This window comes from Octodon degus, unplaced genomic scaffold (assembly GCF_000260255.1).
Source record: "Octodon degus isolate 3935 unplaced genomic scaffold, OctDeg1.0 scaffold00050, whole genome shotgun sequence".
Lineage (NCBI taxonomy): Eukaryota > Metazoa > Chordata > Mammalia > Rodentia > Octodontidae > Octodon > Octodon degus.
Window position 1 is genome coordinate 12,277,527 of NW_004524626.1, and position 17,511 is coordinate 12,295,037.

General features: G+C 45.4%; 1 protein-coding gene and 1 pseudogene across 1 annotated transcript in view; both read right to left on the reverse strand.

Annotated features, from left to right (window-relative positions):
* LOC101590722 (zinc finger protein 420-like) overlaps positions 1–12,736 on the reverse strand; it is a 52,589-nt gene extending 39,853 nt beyond the window's left edge. The window contains exons 1-2 of the mRNA XM_004633011.2: positions 12,672–12,736; positions 12,431–12,518 (exon numbers count right to left, since the gene is read on the reverse strand). Of these exons, the coding sequence (XP_004633068.2) occupies positions 12,431–12,518; positions 12,672–12,674 (91 nt within the window). The 5' untranslated portion in view covers positions 12,675–12,736. The remainder of the gene's footprint in view (positions 1–12,430; positions 12,519–12,671) is intronic.
* On the reverse strand, positions 9,238–9,615 carry LOC101592302 (annotated as a pseudogene).
* Positions 12,737–17,511: the final 4,775 nt, after the last annotated feature.

Sequence of the window (17,511 nt, forward strand, 5' to 3'; positions counted from 1 at the left end):
TAGGTGCTTTAGACCACTGAGCCATCTCACCAGCCCCTAGATGGGTTTTATAAGATTGAAATAAAGACCATCTACTCCAACTTTCTGTAGGGTTTTTATCATGAATGCATGTTGGACTTTGTGAAAACTTTTTCTGCATCTATTGAGATTATATCTTTTTTTTCCTTTGTTAATATGGCGTGCTACATTTATTGATTTATGTATGTTGAATCATCCCTCCATCCCTGGGATGAATCTCACTTGGTCATGGTGTATAATCTTGATGACTTGCTGCGGTTTTGTTTGCTAATATTTTATTGAGGATTTTTGCATCTATGTTCGTTGGGGAGACTGGCCTATAGTTCTCTTTGTTAGTTGGTTCCTTCTCCAGTTTTGGTATCAGGGTAATGCTCACTTCCCATAGTGGATTTGGGAGTACTGCTTCCCTGCCAATTTCATTAAAGTTTATGAAGCAGTGGTATTAGATGTTCTGGGAGAACTCTTCTACTGCACTTTATCCTCAGTCCTTTTTATTTTGCGATGAAGTCTCCTTACCTAGCCTTGAACTTGCAATTCTCCTGCCACATCTTCTGAAGTAGCTCTGATTATAGACCACTGTGTGCCACCATACCCAGCTCTAGTAATCTTTTTGACAAGGTCTGAAGTTAGGATCCCCTGCATTTTTAGAGAATTCTGCATGTATGGGTGGCATATTCATTCACTCTCCATCTCTGTCTTTTGGAGAAGGGAAAAGGAACCCAGAGTCTCATCCAAACTAGTCAAGTGAGTTATACTCCATCTTCTCCCCTGGATCTCTTTTTGCCACCGGTGCTTATCAGTACCTAGTAGAGACTGGCTCACCAAAGGGACCTGGCGACTGACATCTAACAGACAATGGAGGTCCTTTCTAAACACTGTCAATGTACACCTGGGTAATGATGATGTAACTGTTCATTACAAAATACAGCCCTGAGTTCAGTCCAAGTACTGTAACAAACTATTATTCTGTGACCCAAGGGTGGGAGAAACGTGTCTTCCTTTATGCCCTCACCCACCACTCCTGGCTTGTCTATACTGCAGAGATCATTTCTGCAGATACTCCACACTAGTTCTTGCACATGGATCTGTCCACCAGTCAGGGGTGGCTAGCAGGACACAGGATTGTATAATAGTGGCCAAGTGACTGCTGACCACCGCTGGCCAAGACAACCAAGCATCCAGGTTCACCTTCTAATAGAAGGCAGTGACATTTTCTCCAATGACACTTGTGGAAGCCACATCTTTTTTGTTTTGTTTTGTTCTTTTGGTACTGGGGATTGAACTCAGGACCTTGTGCTTGGCAGGAAGGTGTTTATACTGCTGAGCTATCTCTCCAGCCCAAGAAGCTACTTCTTGGGGAGAGAGCTGTGATACATTTGCCCAACCTTGATGTTATGCTTTGCATCGGGGTGTCCCCCAAGGCCTTGTGCATTCATAAGCAAAGCTCCTGGAAGGTGACTGAGTCAGGCAATACTGCTCACTTGCTGGTAGGAAATGGGATCTGCCCAGAGGAAGTGGATCAGAGTGGGTGTGACCCGGAAGGACCTATCTTCCTCTCTGGCGCCTGGCTTTTCTCTTCTCTTTGCTTCCTGGCCACCATGATGACAGCAGCTTTCTTCACCCAAACACTTCCACTGTGCCTTTCGGGGCTTACACCCTGTAGATCAGGGATTGAAAGCATGAGCAAAAATAACCCCCTCCTTGTTTATGCTGTGGGTGTTGGGTACTCTGTCCCAGCAACAAGAAAGTGACTAAGATGCTGTATACCCTGCGTTAACGCTCGTGGTGGCCAATCTTTGGGCTTGTGTGGGACGCAATGAAGAAAGAATTGAAGGGCCGGCCAAATAGCTCAGTGGATTAAAGCACCTCCAAGCAGGCACAGGGGCCAGGGGTTCAATCCCTGGGCGTGCTGTGCCTATCCCACCCCTGGGGCACACTGAGATGGCAACTGAGACTGGGTGTGGTGGCACACACCTGTAATCCCAGCACTTGGGAGGCTGTAAACAAGAGAATCACTGAGTCCAATCTAGCAGTAAGACCCCGAACACTCTGTAGACCCCTGCCTAAAATACAGGAAAAAAGAAAGAAAGAAAGAAAGAAAGAAAGAAAGAAAGAAAGAAAGAAAGAAAGATAGAAAGAAAGAAAGAAAAAGAAAAGATGGCTCAGTGGAATAAGTGCCTTCCTGGCAAGTGCAAGGGCCTGAGTTCAATCCCTGGTTCTGCCAAAAAAACGAAATCTGCAGAAAAGAAAGAATTGTATTGGGCCACATATAAAATATATAACATAGTTAATGGTTATATGTAACAAAACTGCCTTTAATTTCTATATTTCTTTCTTTCTTTCTTTTTCTTTTTCTTTCTTTTTTTTTTTTTTTTTTTGTGGAACCAGGGGCTGAACTCAGGTCTGTGTGCTTGCCAGGCAAGCACTTATTCTACTGAGCCATCTCCCCGGCCCCTATATTTCTTATTACATTAAAAAAAGACAGAGGAGGACAATGAGGCAAAGCAGGAAAAGGAAGAGGAGGACCAGAAAGAGAAGGGAGATGGAAGAGAAAGAAGAGGAACAGGAGCAGGAAGAGAAAGAAGAGGAGGAGGAGGAAGTGGACGAGGAGAAGGAGGAGGCAAAGGCAACAGCACGGGCCCGGCTTGGACAAGCCTGTGAGTGTCTGTTAAGCGCTTTCCTTACGGCTGGGGCTGGGGAGGCTACCATTCACCTTTGCCTAGCATGTACGAGGCTCTAGGCTTCATCCCTAGCACCATAAAAAAGTTCCTTCCATCTTTATTTTATAACTTTGCTGTTTAAAACAATCAGAGAGCATGGCTTAGTGTTAGAGTGTTTGTCTAGCATGCAAGAGGCCCTGGGATCTGTCACCAGAACTTCTAAATAAATAAAGAATAATTTTTGTCCCCTTGTAGGATGTAGACTTACATAGAATTGAGACAGACAGGTGACCCAAAAGAGGAATTGGTAAAGATGACATTTACTTTTTTCTTTTCTTTTTTTGTATCAGGAATTGAGTTCAGGACCTTGCAGCTGCCAGCAGGTGCTACACCACTGAGCTAGATCCTTGGCCTGAGAGTTTCATTTTTGGACTTGACTGGTCAAGCCCTTGGGTGGAGCACAGAGTTAAGGCTCCTGCCCATGGGACAGACACTCACAGATCAGCAGATTCTTGTGGCTGATTCTGATGAGGTGCCCCCGGCACACTTGCCTTGAGACCTCAAAGGAACAATACTCTATCATTACACCAGTAACGGTGACCATGAAGGGGACAGAATCTTCTTAATTAAGTATCTACACACAAAAATGACAAGCTCACAGATCTAGTCAAGATTTGAGAAACAGAACAGCTTTTAAGACCTCCCTTAGAGAAAGGGGTTGCCTGTGACCATGGGGCTAGAACTGACAACAAAACTCACAGTTTAGTTGTGTAATTTAAATCTCATCCACAGTCTCACAGGCTAAAATTTGAGGAAAAGGGCTGGTGAGATGGCTCAGTGGTCTAAAGCACCTACTTAGAACAAGCTTAGCAAAGCATCAGGGACCGCGGTTCAATCCCCCAGCACCACATGCCAGCCAGCCCCGCCCCCTGGTGGGCTGAGCTGGCCACACACACACACCACACACACACTCTCTCTCTCTCTCTCTCTCTCTCTCTCTCTCTCTCTCTCTCTCTCTCAAAAAAAAAAAAAAAAAAAAAAAAAAAAAAAAAAAAAAAACAGCAGCTGGACTTCGTGGCAAGCTGGAGTCCCAGCTATGTAGGGTGTCAAGTGAGTATGATTACTTGACCCCAGGAATTCAGAATCAAGCTAGGCAGGAGAGTAGGACTCTTCTCTTAAAATTTTTTTTTAAAAAGTCAGCTGGACATTGTGACACCTACGTATAACCCCAGCACTCTAGGAGGCTGAGATAGGAGGGTCACCAGTTTCACCCCAGACTGGGCAACTTAGCAAGATCCTACCCCAAAATAGAAAAATAAAAAAGGGATGGAGATATATATAGTTCAGTGCAAAACGCTTGGGTTCAATCCCCACTACCACAAAACAATACCTTTTTTCAAGAAAAAGAACAGGAGCCAGGAGTGGTGGTGTACACCTGTAATACCAGCACTTGGGAGGCTGAGGCAGGAGGCTCACCAAAAGTTCAGGCCCAGTCTGGCTTACCTAGTGAGACTGTGAAAAAGCCAACAAAACAAACAATAGCCCATGGAAATATCACAGTGCTTTGCCCCACAGTGATCTTTGGTCATAGCTAACCCATCATGGTGTCCCAGGGAATGAAACAGATAAGCAATTAACAAACTTGGCTCTAACAGACCACATAAGATACGTTTGGGCAATGCAGGCCACATAGCCTTGCTACACCTTAGCATGAAAGACATATGGGCTCAGTATGACTTCATGTGCAAGCTAGGGATGGTGGTGCGTGCCTGTCATTCCAGCACTTTGGGAGACAGAGGCAGAAGGATCATAAATTCAAGCCCGGTCTGGGTAACTCAGTGAGACCCTTAGAGACTTAGACTCAAAACAAAAAAGTCTAGGATGTAGTTTCGTGTGAAGGCCCTGGGTTCAATCTCCTGTACTGTCTAATAAAAAACATCAAAAAAACTCCCACAACTTTATGAACAAAAACAGCTGGATGGACCAGACCTGGTGGCACACAGCTGCAATCCTAGCACTTGGGAGGCTGAGACAGGAGGATTGTTATGAGTTCAAGACCAGCCTGGGCTACATAGTGAATTCAAAGCCACTCTGAACTCCATAGCAAGGGCCTGTCTCACATAGACAAAACAAAACAAAATATACAAAACCCCAAATACCAAACAAACAACTGGATGGTCAGACATGGCCCACAGGCCACTGTGAGCCTCTGGGTGTATTTGAATACTTTTTGGTTTATGTGGTAAAGAGGTGTCAAATATGGCAGCCTCACTCAAGTCTTCCTCAAAGAGATCTGCATCATTCACTAGCATTTTTCCTGCCTAAGCCACTTGTAATGTAGAGGTGCTCAATTCATGAATTTTTGTTTGGAAAAATAAACTAGAATTTTATGATCTCCCAGTCCCAGTTTAACACACACACACACAGAGTGAGGACCTTGAGTTTTCCAGGAAAGCACTGAGTTATATCCCCCTACCAGTTTACCTTTTAACAATTCTTATTCCAATTCACAGAGGGGTCAACTGAACAACAGACTCACACCATGGTTATTTTTCTACTTCCTTTTTGTGGTGGAACTGGGGATTGAACTTAGACCCTTGCACTTGCCAGGGAAGCACTTATTCCACTGAGCCATCTCCCCGGCAATTTTTTTTTTCTATTGTATACTTCCTTAATGTATACTTGGAATAACAGACATTCATGGCAACTAGCAGAAACCCTTAAATTTGCTCTTTGACCTAGAAGATGAAGATTTTTATGGCAGAAACAGGTACAAAGAAGAAATCCCTATCTCCTTACATAAAAAACCAGAAATAATAGAACATTCATGAAGGGATATTTTGTTACTTTCCTGTCCCTGAGAAAAAAGTATACAACACCAGGATTGCCTATATGTCCTGTGATGGGAAAGTGACTAAAACAGATCTGTTCAGAATAGGGTTGCTGCTGCGACTACATTTGACCATATGGTTAAGAAGCTTTTGGAAGTGGTTTGTGGAAAGAGTTTGGAAAGGTAGGGAAGTTCGTAGAGAAGCTCTAGAATGGTGTAAGCCAAGCTCAGGAGATACTGGTCAAAGCTCTGAAAGACTAGAATCCTGACAAAAATGAGGACATTAAGGACCAGGATCAAGTTTCAGTTGGGAACAAAAACTCTATTCACAGTTCAACTAGACTAGGCCCCATGTATATATACCCAGGCAGAATATTGGCCTTCATTTTATCTATGTTTTTTGAAGGACTATAATTAAGGGTGGCGAACTTCTCTGAGATTAAAATTAAGGGTGGTGAACTAATTAATTTGGTAGAAGAAATTTCAAAGCAGCTCAATGTTTAGGATGTCATGTTGGTAATATTCATTTTTTAGCCAGATTTACAGCGAGAAAGAGGAGCAAATATGTGAGTCAATAGATGTGAAGTTTTCAGTTCCAACAAAAAGGAACTACCTGCAAAGTTGTGGCTCTGGACAGTGCGGCTGTTGAAACAATTAGTACTAAAATGAAGTCAAGCATTTTTCGTCAGGACAATAGGAAAGGTGGCTTGAGAGTATATCCAGAATCAGAAAGAACCTGCTGTTCACAAGTGGAAGGGCACAAAACTAAAACTTTCTTCTGAGGAGAAAGCCTCTGGCCCCATGCTCCAGAAGGGGTGAACAGGGAATTGGACCCTTGGGATTTGTTTCAATGCTCAGCAATCCAGGCACTCACTGGCTTCTGCTGCCATGGTCCAAGGGGCCCTGGCTACTGCATGAGCTGGTGTCAGACCTTGGCATCATCTATATATTGCCGGTCTTTGAGGAAAACAGAATGTAAGAGTTATCTAGTCATGGAGGCTTCCTCTCAGATTTCAGAGGGCCTGGGAGGCAGGGGTTCACACTGCAAGAGTGAAGCTGAAAGTACCATGGAGACACTTGCCACAACTTGCTCTAAGGTGCTAGGCATGGAACCACAGGATTTAACGTTTGTCCTGTTAGATTTCAATCTTCATCTCTCTTTTTTTTTTTAATTTATTGTGGCCAACTCAGCCCACCCTGGAGGCGGGGCTAGTGTGGCATGTGGTACCGGGGATCGAACTGTGGTCTCTGCGCTTTTGCCTAAGCTTGCCTAAGCAGGCGCTTTAGACCACTGAGCTATCTCACTGGCCCCTTCATCTCATTTCTTATCCTTTCATTTCTTTCTTTTGAGAACATTTATTCTATGCCATTATATCCTGGCAGGACTGAACTTTCTTTTTTATTTTTACAGGGTCTCACATGTAAGTTTACCTCGAGTCTCGAGACTTTGGATTCGGACTTTCCAGCAATGCTGAAACTGTTAAGCTTTGGTGACACTAAGTGGTAGATAAAATGCACTTGGCACAAAGAGATGGATGTGAGTCTTTTGGGGCTGGGGCAGAATGTTAACAGTTTAGATCCACATTTCCCCCCAAAGAAATGTGTTCAGAGGTTAGGTTTTTGGAAAGTGATTAGATGAAGCAGCACCACATGCATAAGTGGAAGAATATCCCAATGAATGAACAGCCAAGTGTGCTGTTATGAGGAGGAGTGCGGTAGTGGGGGAACTTGCCTGAAACAGTGATCACCTTCCTCAGCTCCTCCCTGTCCTTTCTGCTTCCTGGACACCATCACAAGAGCAGCTTACATTTGTCAAACACTTCTTCCATTTTCTTTCTGACTTAGAGCCAGCCAACTATGGATTGAATCCTCTAAGAATCCTAAGCCAAAATAAGTCTCTCCTCCTTTAAGGTATCGGGTATTAAGTGTCAGAAAAATGATGAAGAAAAATACCAATAAAGACATAAAAAGCAACCTCAAATACTTCAGATAATCAGGAATCATAACGCTTAACTCATCTCAATTTAATTCACCACAGTGACCAGTATAGAACTCAGAGTTCCAAGCTTCAAGATCCCTCACCTACATCTTGAAGAATGACTGTTAGTCAGTTTTCTGGTGCTATAACAAAATACTTGAGACAAGCAATTTATAAAGAAGAAAGATTTATTTTGGCTTCAGAGATTACCATCCATGATCAGTTGGTCCAAATGTCCTTAGGCCTGTGGCAAGGCAGGGTGGAAGCACACAGTGGAGGAAAGCTGCTCACCTCATGGTTGCTGGGAAGCCAAGGGAGTGGAGAGGGACAGAGGTTTCAATATTTCACCACAGACCGGATTTCTTTGAACTAGGCCCTACCTCTTAGGCTTGTACCACCTGAAAGTAGGATCACAGGCTAGGAACCAAGCCTTTAGGACATGGCCTTTGGTGGATATATAATAGATATATATTTGGTGGTACCAGGGATCAAACTCAGGATCTTGTGCTTGCTAGGCAAGCACTTATTCCACTGAGCTGTCTCCCTGGCCCCCTGGTGGACATTTAAGAACCAAATGATAACAGTTATCATGAATTCAGTCAGGAAGTAACTCCGACTTGTTAATTGCTTTGGTTTTAGGAGTCTTTTTTTTGTTTTTGATTCAGGGTTTGTTAAGCTACTCAGGTGGAACACAAACTTTCAGTCCTTCTGCTTCCACTTTCCAAGGGGTCGAAGGTATCATTACACCCACTTCCAACTGTTTTTCAAGACATAGCACATTGACAGAAGAAAATCAACACCATCCCTTATCTCTTGGCAAATACTGACAAAGCTAGTTCTCTTTTTCTAAACTGGCTTAAAATAAACAGGAAGCAATTAGCTTTTTCCTGGGTGGACCAACAGTGTACCAGTGGGCTAGCACATAACTACCCCAGGCTATGTCAGTTTGCTGTTCTCTGGTGTAACATACAAGACTTGGCATTGCGAACAGCACATCTGCAAACGATGCTGAATGTGCTGACTCGACCCAACAGCCTAAAAAGAGTAGAAAATAGTTTAGACACCTTTATAAGGAAGATGCAAAATAGAAAGTGGTCATTCAGGGGTGAAAGACAGTCTCTAGGGGATCGGTGGTCTGGGTCACGGAAAGATATTCCCTCAAAGAGGTCACTGTTGCCATTGTTAATTTTCTATTCTTGTTTTGAAATTCTGTTCCATTTTCTATTTTTTATGTTGCTTTTTTTTTTCTAAATGTATTTAGGACAGGGTCTCCAGGATCTCCAGGGTCTCACTACGTAGATCGGACTCATAGTGATTCTCCTGTTTTCAACCTCCCAAGTGCTGGGATTACAGGTGCGCGCCACCATGCCCAGTCTCAATCGCTGTCTCAGCACGCCCCAGGGGCAGGGCCAGCATGGCAAACTGGGGATCGAACTCAGCCCCCATACTCTGCCTAAGCAGGTGCTTTAGTCCGCTGAGCTATCGGGCTGGCCCAATGTTGCTTTGTTTTTGTCTTGTTCTTGTTGTTTTTGTTTTTCTCTTAAAAAAAGAAAAAAGATCTCACTGTAAAGTACCACACCTCATCCAATCCACCAGCCTAAAAATGGGCAGAATACTCAATAAACATTTTTTTTTAAACCACATAGCACTTTATTATCAATACAGTGATGAACGACAGGTCTTCAAGGACAGGTCTTCAAGGACAGGTCTTCAAGGGGTGGGAGCGGGTCCTGAAAGCAGAGAGGCGGTGCCTACTTGTCAGCGATGAGCGGGTTCCGCAGCACCACGATGACTGAGTCCCCACACAGGAACATCTTGGAGATGTAGCGGTCCTTGTTGACTGGCTTGGACTTCTTCTTGCCCTTGCTGCTTTTGGGGACCTCAGTCCACATCTCTTTCACATTCTCCAGCACCATGTTGCAGTGCCTGTCAAAGGCCTTCACCCGGCCTAGCAGTTTCTTGTTGTTGCGGCAGTTGATGAGCACCTGGGTGTTGTTCTTGACTGACTGGGTCAGCACAGAAAGTGGACCCATGTTAAATTCCTCCTCCTCCCGCTTCTGCAGCTCCTCTGGGGTCATCTCACTCTTGGGCTTGTTGAGGAGGCTCATGGTGGCAGCTGCAACCTCCGCGTTACTTCAATAAACATTTTTAACTGGGGGAGGGTTGCTTCTGCTTTTTACCTTTTGACAAGGTCTCACTAGGTACTTCAGGCAGGCCTTTAATTCACAAGGGGGATCCTCCTGTCCCAGTCTCACAAGTGCTGGGATTACAGGCATGTGCCTCCATGCCCAGCATTCTTTGAGTTTTGGCTGCAACATTTTCAAGCTCTGAAGGTGCTTTAGCATATCTACAAAGTCACCCGAGAGGCTTCCAGTCTCAAGTGAAGATCACAGTTAAGGGTAAAGTACAAGTTTTCAAGCACCTGTTCCCAATTACTGAGCAGACCAATCATACTCCAAGCGCCCACAGCGTACAGTGTACTGTTGGGAGCCTCTGGCGAGTACCAGTGGAGAGGCACAGCACAACCTTCTGGTACTGCAGGACAAACCTAGGCCCTCTTTTCAAATTAAATTTTTGCAGTACTGGGGATTGAACCCAGCATCCTGCACTTCGTAGGTGAGTACAACACTGTACCTACTTCGGAAGCAGCTATTCTGCTTTTTATGTTGGTTCCGGCCTACCACTGCATCAGAATAACCATGGACAGCCAAGCATGCTTGTAATCCCAGTACCGAGGAGGCCGAGTCAAGAGGAACACCATGAGTTCAAGACCACTACATGGCTAGACCCTGTCTCAAAAAGTCAGTAAAAACAACCATGGACCGGAGAGATAGCTCGGCAGTCCAAGAGCCTGCTTAGGCAAGTGCAAGGATCCGCGCTCAATCCCTGGTACTGCATGCCGTGCTGGCCCTGAACTGAGCCAGCCACTGAAAACGGGCTTGGTGGCCCGGGTCTATAATCCCAGTACTGGGGAGGCTGAGACAGGAGGATCACTATGAGTCCAAGCTGCATAGTGAGACCTGATACTAACAAAAAAGAAAAGCCAGAGATGTGAAGTAATTAAAGCACAACTGAGTGATTTGAGATAATGTGGTCAAAAACATAAAATACTTATCATCTGCCCTTATAAAAGTTTACGTACCTCTCCTTTGGAGCCCATTACAAGTTTATAGAAAATGGCAAGAACTGAAGGAATACTTAAACATACCATGAAAATGCAGTAAGAAATAACAAAATACGTGACTTTTTCAAGTATGTGTGACTCTTCAAAAGCCATTCAAATGGGGGATATAACTGTGTCTCTGTGGTAAACCACACGTTCAGTATGCATGAGGCCTCAATTCCATCCCCAGCACCATAAAAAAGAAAAAAAAAAAAAAAAAAAAGAGAAATAGAACAAATTGCTCTAAACTAAAAGACATGAAACACTGCCAGATAGAAGCCTTGAATGATGCTTAGATACAAAAAAAAAAAAAAAAAAAAGCACATAAAATGAATAATGTTCAGAACTCTAGTGCTTCACAAAGTGGTAGGTGATATTAACATTTTAAATTTTCTCAGGTGAAATAATACTAGGTTTTGTGGGACATCTTTAGGAGGTGTATGACCCAGTAAGCCACGGGCAAGTTTCATGTATGCGATTTATACTCGACTCACATAGGAATGATGATTCGCCATTAAATGTGTTTTATTACCTGAAAAATGACTAACCTACACAGGGTTGAAAATGAGTAAATCTGTGCCTGCCTACAGTCCTCGCACTCTGGGAGGCTGAGGCAGGCGGACCGTAAATTGCAGCCGAGCCAGTGCAGCCTAGCAGCCTGGTGAGATCCTGTCTCCAAACTGAAGCAAAAGCAGGCGGCGGTGGCGGGAGTGACGGTGGACACAGTTCATTGGTAAGCCCTGAGTGCAATCTTCAGTACAAACAAACAAACAACCAAAATATATACGAATGTATTTTACTTATTCAAGATGGTACTCACAAAATGTGAAACAGGAAGAAAAATGTTCAAATGGGGAGGGGGGAAGAAGAGGAGGAGGGGAAAAGTAAAAGAAAATGAGAAAAGAAGGAAAAATGGAAAGGAAGCTCGTGTAAATGGGAAGAGTTGAAGGGAGGGTAGGGGCATGGGGAAGAAAAAGAGTCAAGTTATATCATGTACAGATACAAATCCTCCATGATGAATGTGATCATTATGTATATCTAAAATGTACCAATAGGGGCTGGGGGGATGGCTCAGTAGAATAAGTGCTTCCCTGGCAAGTACAAGGGTCTGAGTTCAATCCCCGGTTCCGCCAAAAAACAAAAAAGTACCAATAAAATCTGATTTAAAAAAAAAAAAAAAGATGGTACTCAAAGTATTCATTGTATCACGTATTTTTTGTACCAGATGGTTCAATTGTAATTAAAATAAATAAATAAAGGTGGGAAAAAACACACTTGATTCAAATGCTACTAATAACGACTATGAATTATTCTGGAACCACTGGAGTAACACTTCCATCCTTTCTTCCAGGAGAGCTGTGGTGAAGCTCCGTAGGGCTGCACAGGCCCGGGGACTCCAAGTGAAGACAACAGCTGGCCATTCGCATTTTCTCCAGGAGAAAGGCTTGCAGCCCCGTCTTTTCACCTGTGCACGGAGATGTTAACGCCCCAGGTGCCTAAGACCCGGCTTCATCTTTCTACTGAAATAGCGCATCAAAAGAAAAGAAAGTCACCGAGTGGCGGGGCGCACCTGTCACCCCCCTGTCTGACAGGCAGCTGAAGCAGGATAACGGTAATTCCGAGCCCAGCTTGGGAATTCAGAGAGACCCTGTCTGCAAAAAAGAGGGCTCAGTGCAAAGGCGCTGGGTTCAATCACGGTGCCACAGAGGAATAATAATGATCATTAGGAAAGGAAGGGAAAGAAGAGGCGGCCTTGCTGGACCAGCGTGCCCCGTGCTCACCTGAACTCTCCGGGACCGCCAAATGCTCGAGCGGGACGGGGGCTGGGGCTGCAGGCCACGTTACTGCACGCCGGAAACGCCTCTCCTTCTGCGACAGAATCGGAAAGGACGCTGAGCGCACAGCGGCGGGGGCGTCGCAGGCCGCGCCCCCGGACCGGCCTGCAGCCCGCGCTCCCCGGGGCGCCCCGCCCCCGCCCGAGGAGGCGGACGGATGGACTGAGAGGCGGCGGGGCAGACCCACCATGAGGAAGGCAGCTCGGCGAGGCCCGAGCCACCAGCGCTGGAGAGGACAACGGCGACCCTGCGGGCGTCAGTTCCGCTTCCGGCCGCGCGCGGCACCCGCGGGATTTGAACCTCGGACACGGCCAGCGTCCAGGCCTGTTAGACGCACAAGGCTAGTTGCCTGCGCGCCTGGCTGCAGTCGACCCTCCCGCGGACGCAGAGGCCGGCAGGATGCAGAAACGGGCGCAGGGACCCTGGTTGAGGGGACGCTGCCTGCAGGATGCCCGCTAGTTTCCTTATCACTCTGCCTACAGCCTGGAACCCTGACACTGATTCTTTCGTGATGGCCTGCCACTTCTGTTCTCTCGTTCCATGCATAGCTAATAATGGTCCCCACTTCTATTTTGAGACAGGTTGTCCCTAAATTGCCCAGGCGGCCTGCCCGCTACTGCCTGCCCTCCTGCCTCAGTCTCCCCAGTACTTGGGATTACAGCTGTGTGCCGCCGTCTCTAGCTATTAGTGCCCTTTATTCCCATTAATTTATCTGAATACCATGCAGAACTCTTAATAGTTGATTTCTTTGCGCTTTCAGCATAAGCAGATTTGCTGCACATCTTGATTTGTGTTTCTTCAAATATGTATTGTATTGTTTTTTGGGTTTTTTTGTACCAGGGATCGAACTCAGGACCTTGTGCTTGCCACACAAGCACTTATTTCACTGGGCTATCTCTCTGGCCCGTATTGTTATTTTTATTGTCATGTGACCTGGAACCACCTTTGAGACATTCCAGATCGGACACCCGCCCCCAATCATTTATTTTAACATGTCATGTAATCCCAGTAAGGGTACCAAAAGATTTTTATAGACTTCAGCACATTGGTGCTAAAATTCATAAGAGCAAACATCTGATGATAATAATAAAAAAATGATCAGCAGACATAAAAACATGATATAAATACGCTGCAATTCACACTGTGTGATATGTGTACAGAAACAGAAGTGTGCTTCATAAATATATCAGATTTGTGGAGCAAAATGCAGTTTGGGATGAAGGGTACCCAAAAGAAAAGCAAAAGAGGTGCCCAGCAGGAAGCAGGAGCACCCAAGCCTTCTCAGGGCAGCACTGTGGCAGGCTAGCATTAAGGGACTTCATACATGGCACAAGAATGTCATGCCCAGTGTGGAGTACTTTAAGGCAATGGTTATTGGGACTGGTTAAATGATCCATGCCCATAAAGTAAAGTTTACCCGCTTTTCTGTATTTTATAACTTTGTCTCCTCTTCTTGTGGTACTGGAAATTGAACCCCAAAGCGCTTGCATGCCTCCCTAGCCATTTTTATTTTATTTTGAGGCAGGATGTCTTTAGTTACTTTTTGCTGAGACAAAATAACTGTTGCCCATAAGCTGAAGGAGGAGAGGTTTATTTGGGCTGTTTCTGGAGGTGTCAGTGAGCAGCAGGACCGAAAGCGGGTGGCGAGGCAGAGCGGAAACAGTCCATGGCAGGGTAGGCAGGAGGCGGCAGGGCCCAGCAGCAGTGAGCCTGGCTTGGCCTTTTGTTCATTCAGGTTATAAGGCTTTGGGGGGTTCCATTCACACCCACGGAGGCTGGCGGTATAGCTCAGCGGACTAAGTTCTTGCTTAGGTAAGCGCAGGGGCCATGGTTTGATCCCTGGCTCTGTGTGCTGCGCCGGCTCCACCCCCGGGTGCACTGAGCTGATGATGGAGTCTGGGCATGGTGGCATGCATCTGTAATCCCAGCACAAATCAGGAGGATCACTACTAATGTGGGCTGTATAGTGAGACCCTGCACAAAAAACCCCAAAAAACAGAAAACCATCATACCCACAGTGGGACTCCTCCGTTCAGGAAATCCACTCAGCCGCACCCAGAACCAAGCTAATTCCAATCCATGAACTAATTTCGTGTCACTCACCCTTAATTCCAGTATCACACACTCTAGATCCAGCCAGCTCTGAACACATGAAGCTTTGGGGGACCGTCGAACATGTAAGACATAATGTCTTAGGGATCTGACATATAAGCCATGAGGTCTTGATGAACTACTCAAGCCTGTCAAATGCCATCCTCCTGGAGTAGCTGGCATTACAGCCGCCACCACTACACCCTGCAGGTATTAGGCACTTTAAAAAAGATGAGGGCCGGCCAGATAGCTCAGTGGACTAAAGCTCCTGCTTAGGCACAGGACCGGGGTTTGACCCATGCGTGCCATGCCGGCCCTGCCCCCGGGGCACACTGAGATAGCAACTGAGACTGGGCATGGTGGTGTGTGCCTGTAATCCCAGCGCTTGGGAGGCTGAAGACAGGAGGATCACTATGAGTCCAATCTGTGTGGTGAGACCCTGTAGACCCTGTACCCGGACCCTCCCACCTCGCCACTTTGGTCTGAAACCGGCCAGCGGTGGGCTGAAACCTCTACAAAAGGTGAGCCCAAATCAGACTTTCTTCCCTTAAGTCGTGTCAGGTATTCTGTCCCAGAGCTGAGAAAGTGATTCACACAGTGTGAGAGTTAACTGTCGTGTTGGCCTCAATGAAAGCACCCAGCAGACTGGCCAAGTGCGCTGCTGGGAGTGACTGACTGGGGTGGTAGGTCCACCCACGCTAGAGGCACCACCCAGCCCACAGGCTTGTAGCCTGGATGGAAGAAAAGGGGAAAGAAGGAAGAGGTCTTGTTTCTTCTTTGTCAGAGGGGCTCTGGTCTTCACTGTCGTCTTTGGATGTCTATCTGCACACTTCCATGGTAGATTCTTCAGCCTTCCAGCCCAGGCTCTTCGGCTTCCTGACTCCACTCCCTTGGGGCTTTGCAGGGAGCGCCGGTTGACCCAAGAACAGTACAGTTGACCCAACTCAGCAGACTAAGCGTCCGCTCAGGCAAGCACAGGGACCAGGTTTCGATCCCTGGCTCCCACATGCCCCCCACCCCACTGCGCATGCTGAGTTGGCTATTGAAGCAGGAGGATCACTATGAGTCCAAGCTGTGTAGTGATACCCTCTACCAAATATGTATAAAAATAAATAAAATAAAAAACAGGTTAGTCTGTAGCAGCCACTCTGGGAATAATGGTTTGGGGTACAGCACACACCTACCACCTGTATCTGCTCAGAATATGGGAAGAGGGCAAGGGAAATAATGGAATTAATCACTTAAGTGGAAATTCATGTGTCTTACTTTGTTTTCTGTGGCTGTAACTGATTGCCACAGACTAGGTAACTGATGGAGTGAAGGTTTGTTCAGTTGATGATTCTGGAGGCTGGAACGCCCATGGTCAAGAGGCAGCATTTGGGACTCTCTCTGCAGAGTTCCAAGACAGAACAGCACGACTAGAAAAAAACAGGCTCACCAGCTGTGAGCTTTGTTCCTCTTCCTCAAAAGACATCCATGAAGCCAGACGTAGTGGTGCATACCAGTAAGCCCAGCACTTGGGAGGCTGAGGCAGGAAGATCAAAGTTCAAGCCCCACCTGGGAAAGTCACTGAGACCTTGCCTCAAAGGAAAAAGTAAAAGAGGGCTGGGGATGTAGCTTGGAGGGTCCTATCCCCACTAGTGCAAAAATAAAGAAAAGAAAATACATAAACAGGAATGAGTTAGATGTGGTGACATGCCTATAATCCCAGCACTTTGAAGGCTGAGGCAGGAGGATCTCAAGTTTGAAGCCAGCCTGAGTTACACAGGGATTTCTAAGTCAGCCTGATCTCCATAACCATACCTGTGTTGAAAAACCAAATCAAAACCAAAGAAAAAAGAAAAAGGGTGAGACCCTGAGACCCTTATTAAAATAAATAAAAAATTACCGCATTATAGTAGTCATATTTCTGGTTGCTGTATGTGTGCATTTTCTTTTTTCCCCCTGGTACCAGGGATCAAACTCAGGATGTTGTGCTTGCTAAGCAAGCCCTTATTCCACTGAGCTATCTTCCTAGTCCCCCCATGTGTGCACTTTCTCACATGTTCATTTACATAAACTGACATTCATGGTTTTGACATTCACTTCTACCTCCTATTTTAACTCAAGTTCTGGGAGGTGGACCTCATAATTTAGCCTTCAGGTAGAGGATACTGAGAATATGACTTCAATTCTGTGAACCTTCGGTCTCTAGGGAGGGAGAACTTCTTCCTTCAAGCTGTTAGGTAGAAATGTACACTTTTTTGGAGGGGGGGTACTGGGAATTGAACTCATGACCTCATACTTGCCAGGAAGAAGCTGTACCACCGAGCTATATCCCTGGCCCCTGCAGTGTAGACTTTCAACTATTTTGAGGCAACTGAAATGTGGATGGTAAGTACCCCGCACTTGAACCGTGCCAGTGAGCCATTTACCCACCCCGGCTTCCTCAAGAGCAGCTTTGGAGTACTGTGTAGGTTATTTTAAATATTTCTTGTTCTCTGACAAAACTAAACAAAAAAAGGGGATATAAATGAAGGACCATTTTGTATCTGTATATACAAAATAGTTAGGATAGATATACAGCTACTTTCTCTTAATTGAATGAGAAGATTTGCACTAATAGTGTTTGGACAGGATATCATGTCTGCATCTTGTACTATGAATAACTACTATGAAGACAACAATATTCAATGTATTAATTATTGAAACTGTCCTAATTGTTTTGAAACTCATTGCTATTTCTCAATACAGTTTAAAAAATAGCATAAATATACAGCTATTTTCTTAGTTCAATGAGGTTTTGAACTAATAGTGTTCAGACAAGATATCATGTCTGCATCTTGTACTAGGAATAACTATTACAAAGACAAGGGGCCAGGGACATGGCTTAGTAGAATAAGTGCTTGCCTGGCAAGCTCGAGGGGCTGAGTTCAATCCCTGGTTCTGAAAAAAAA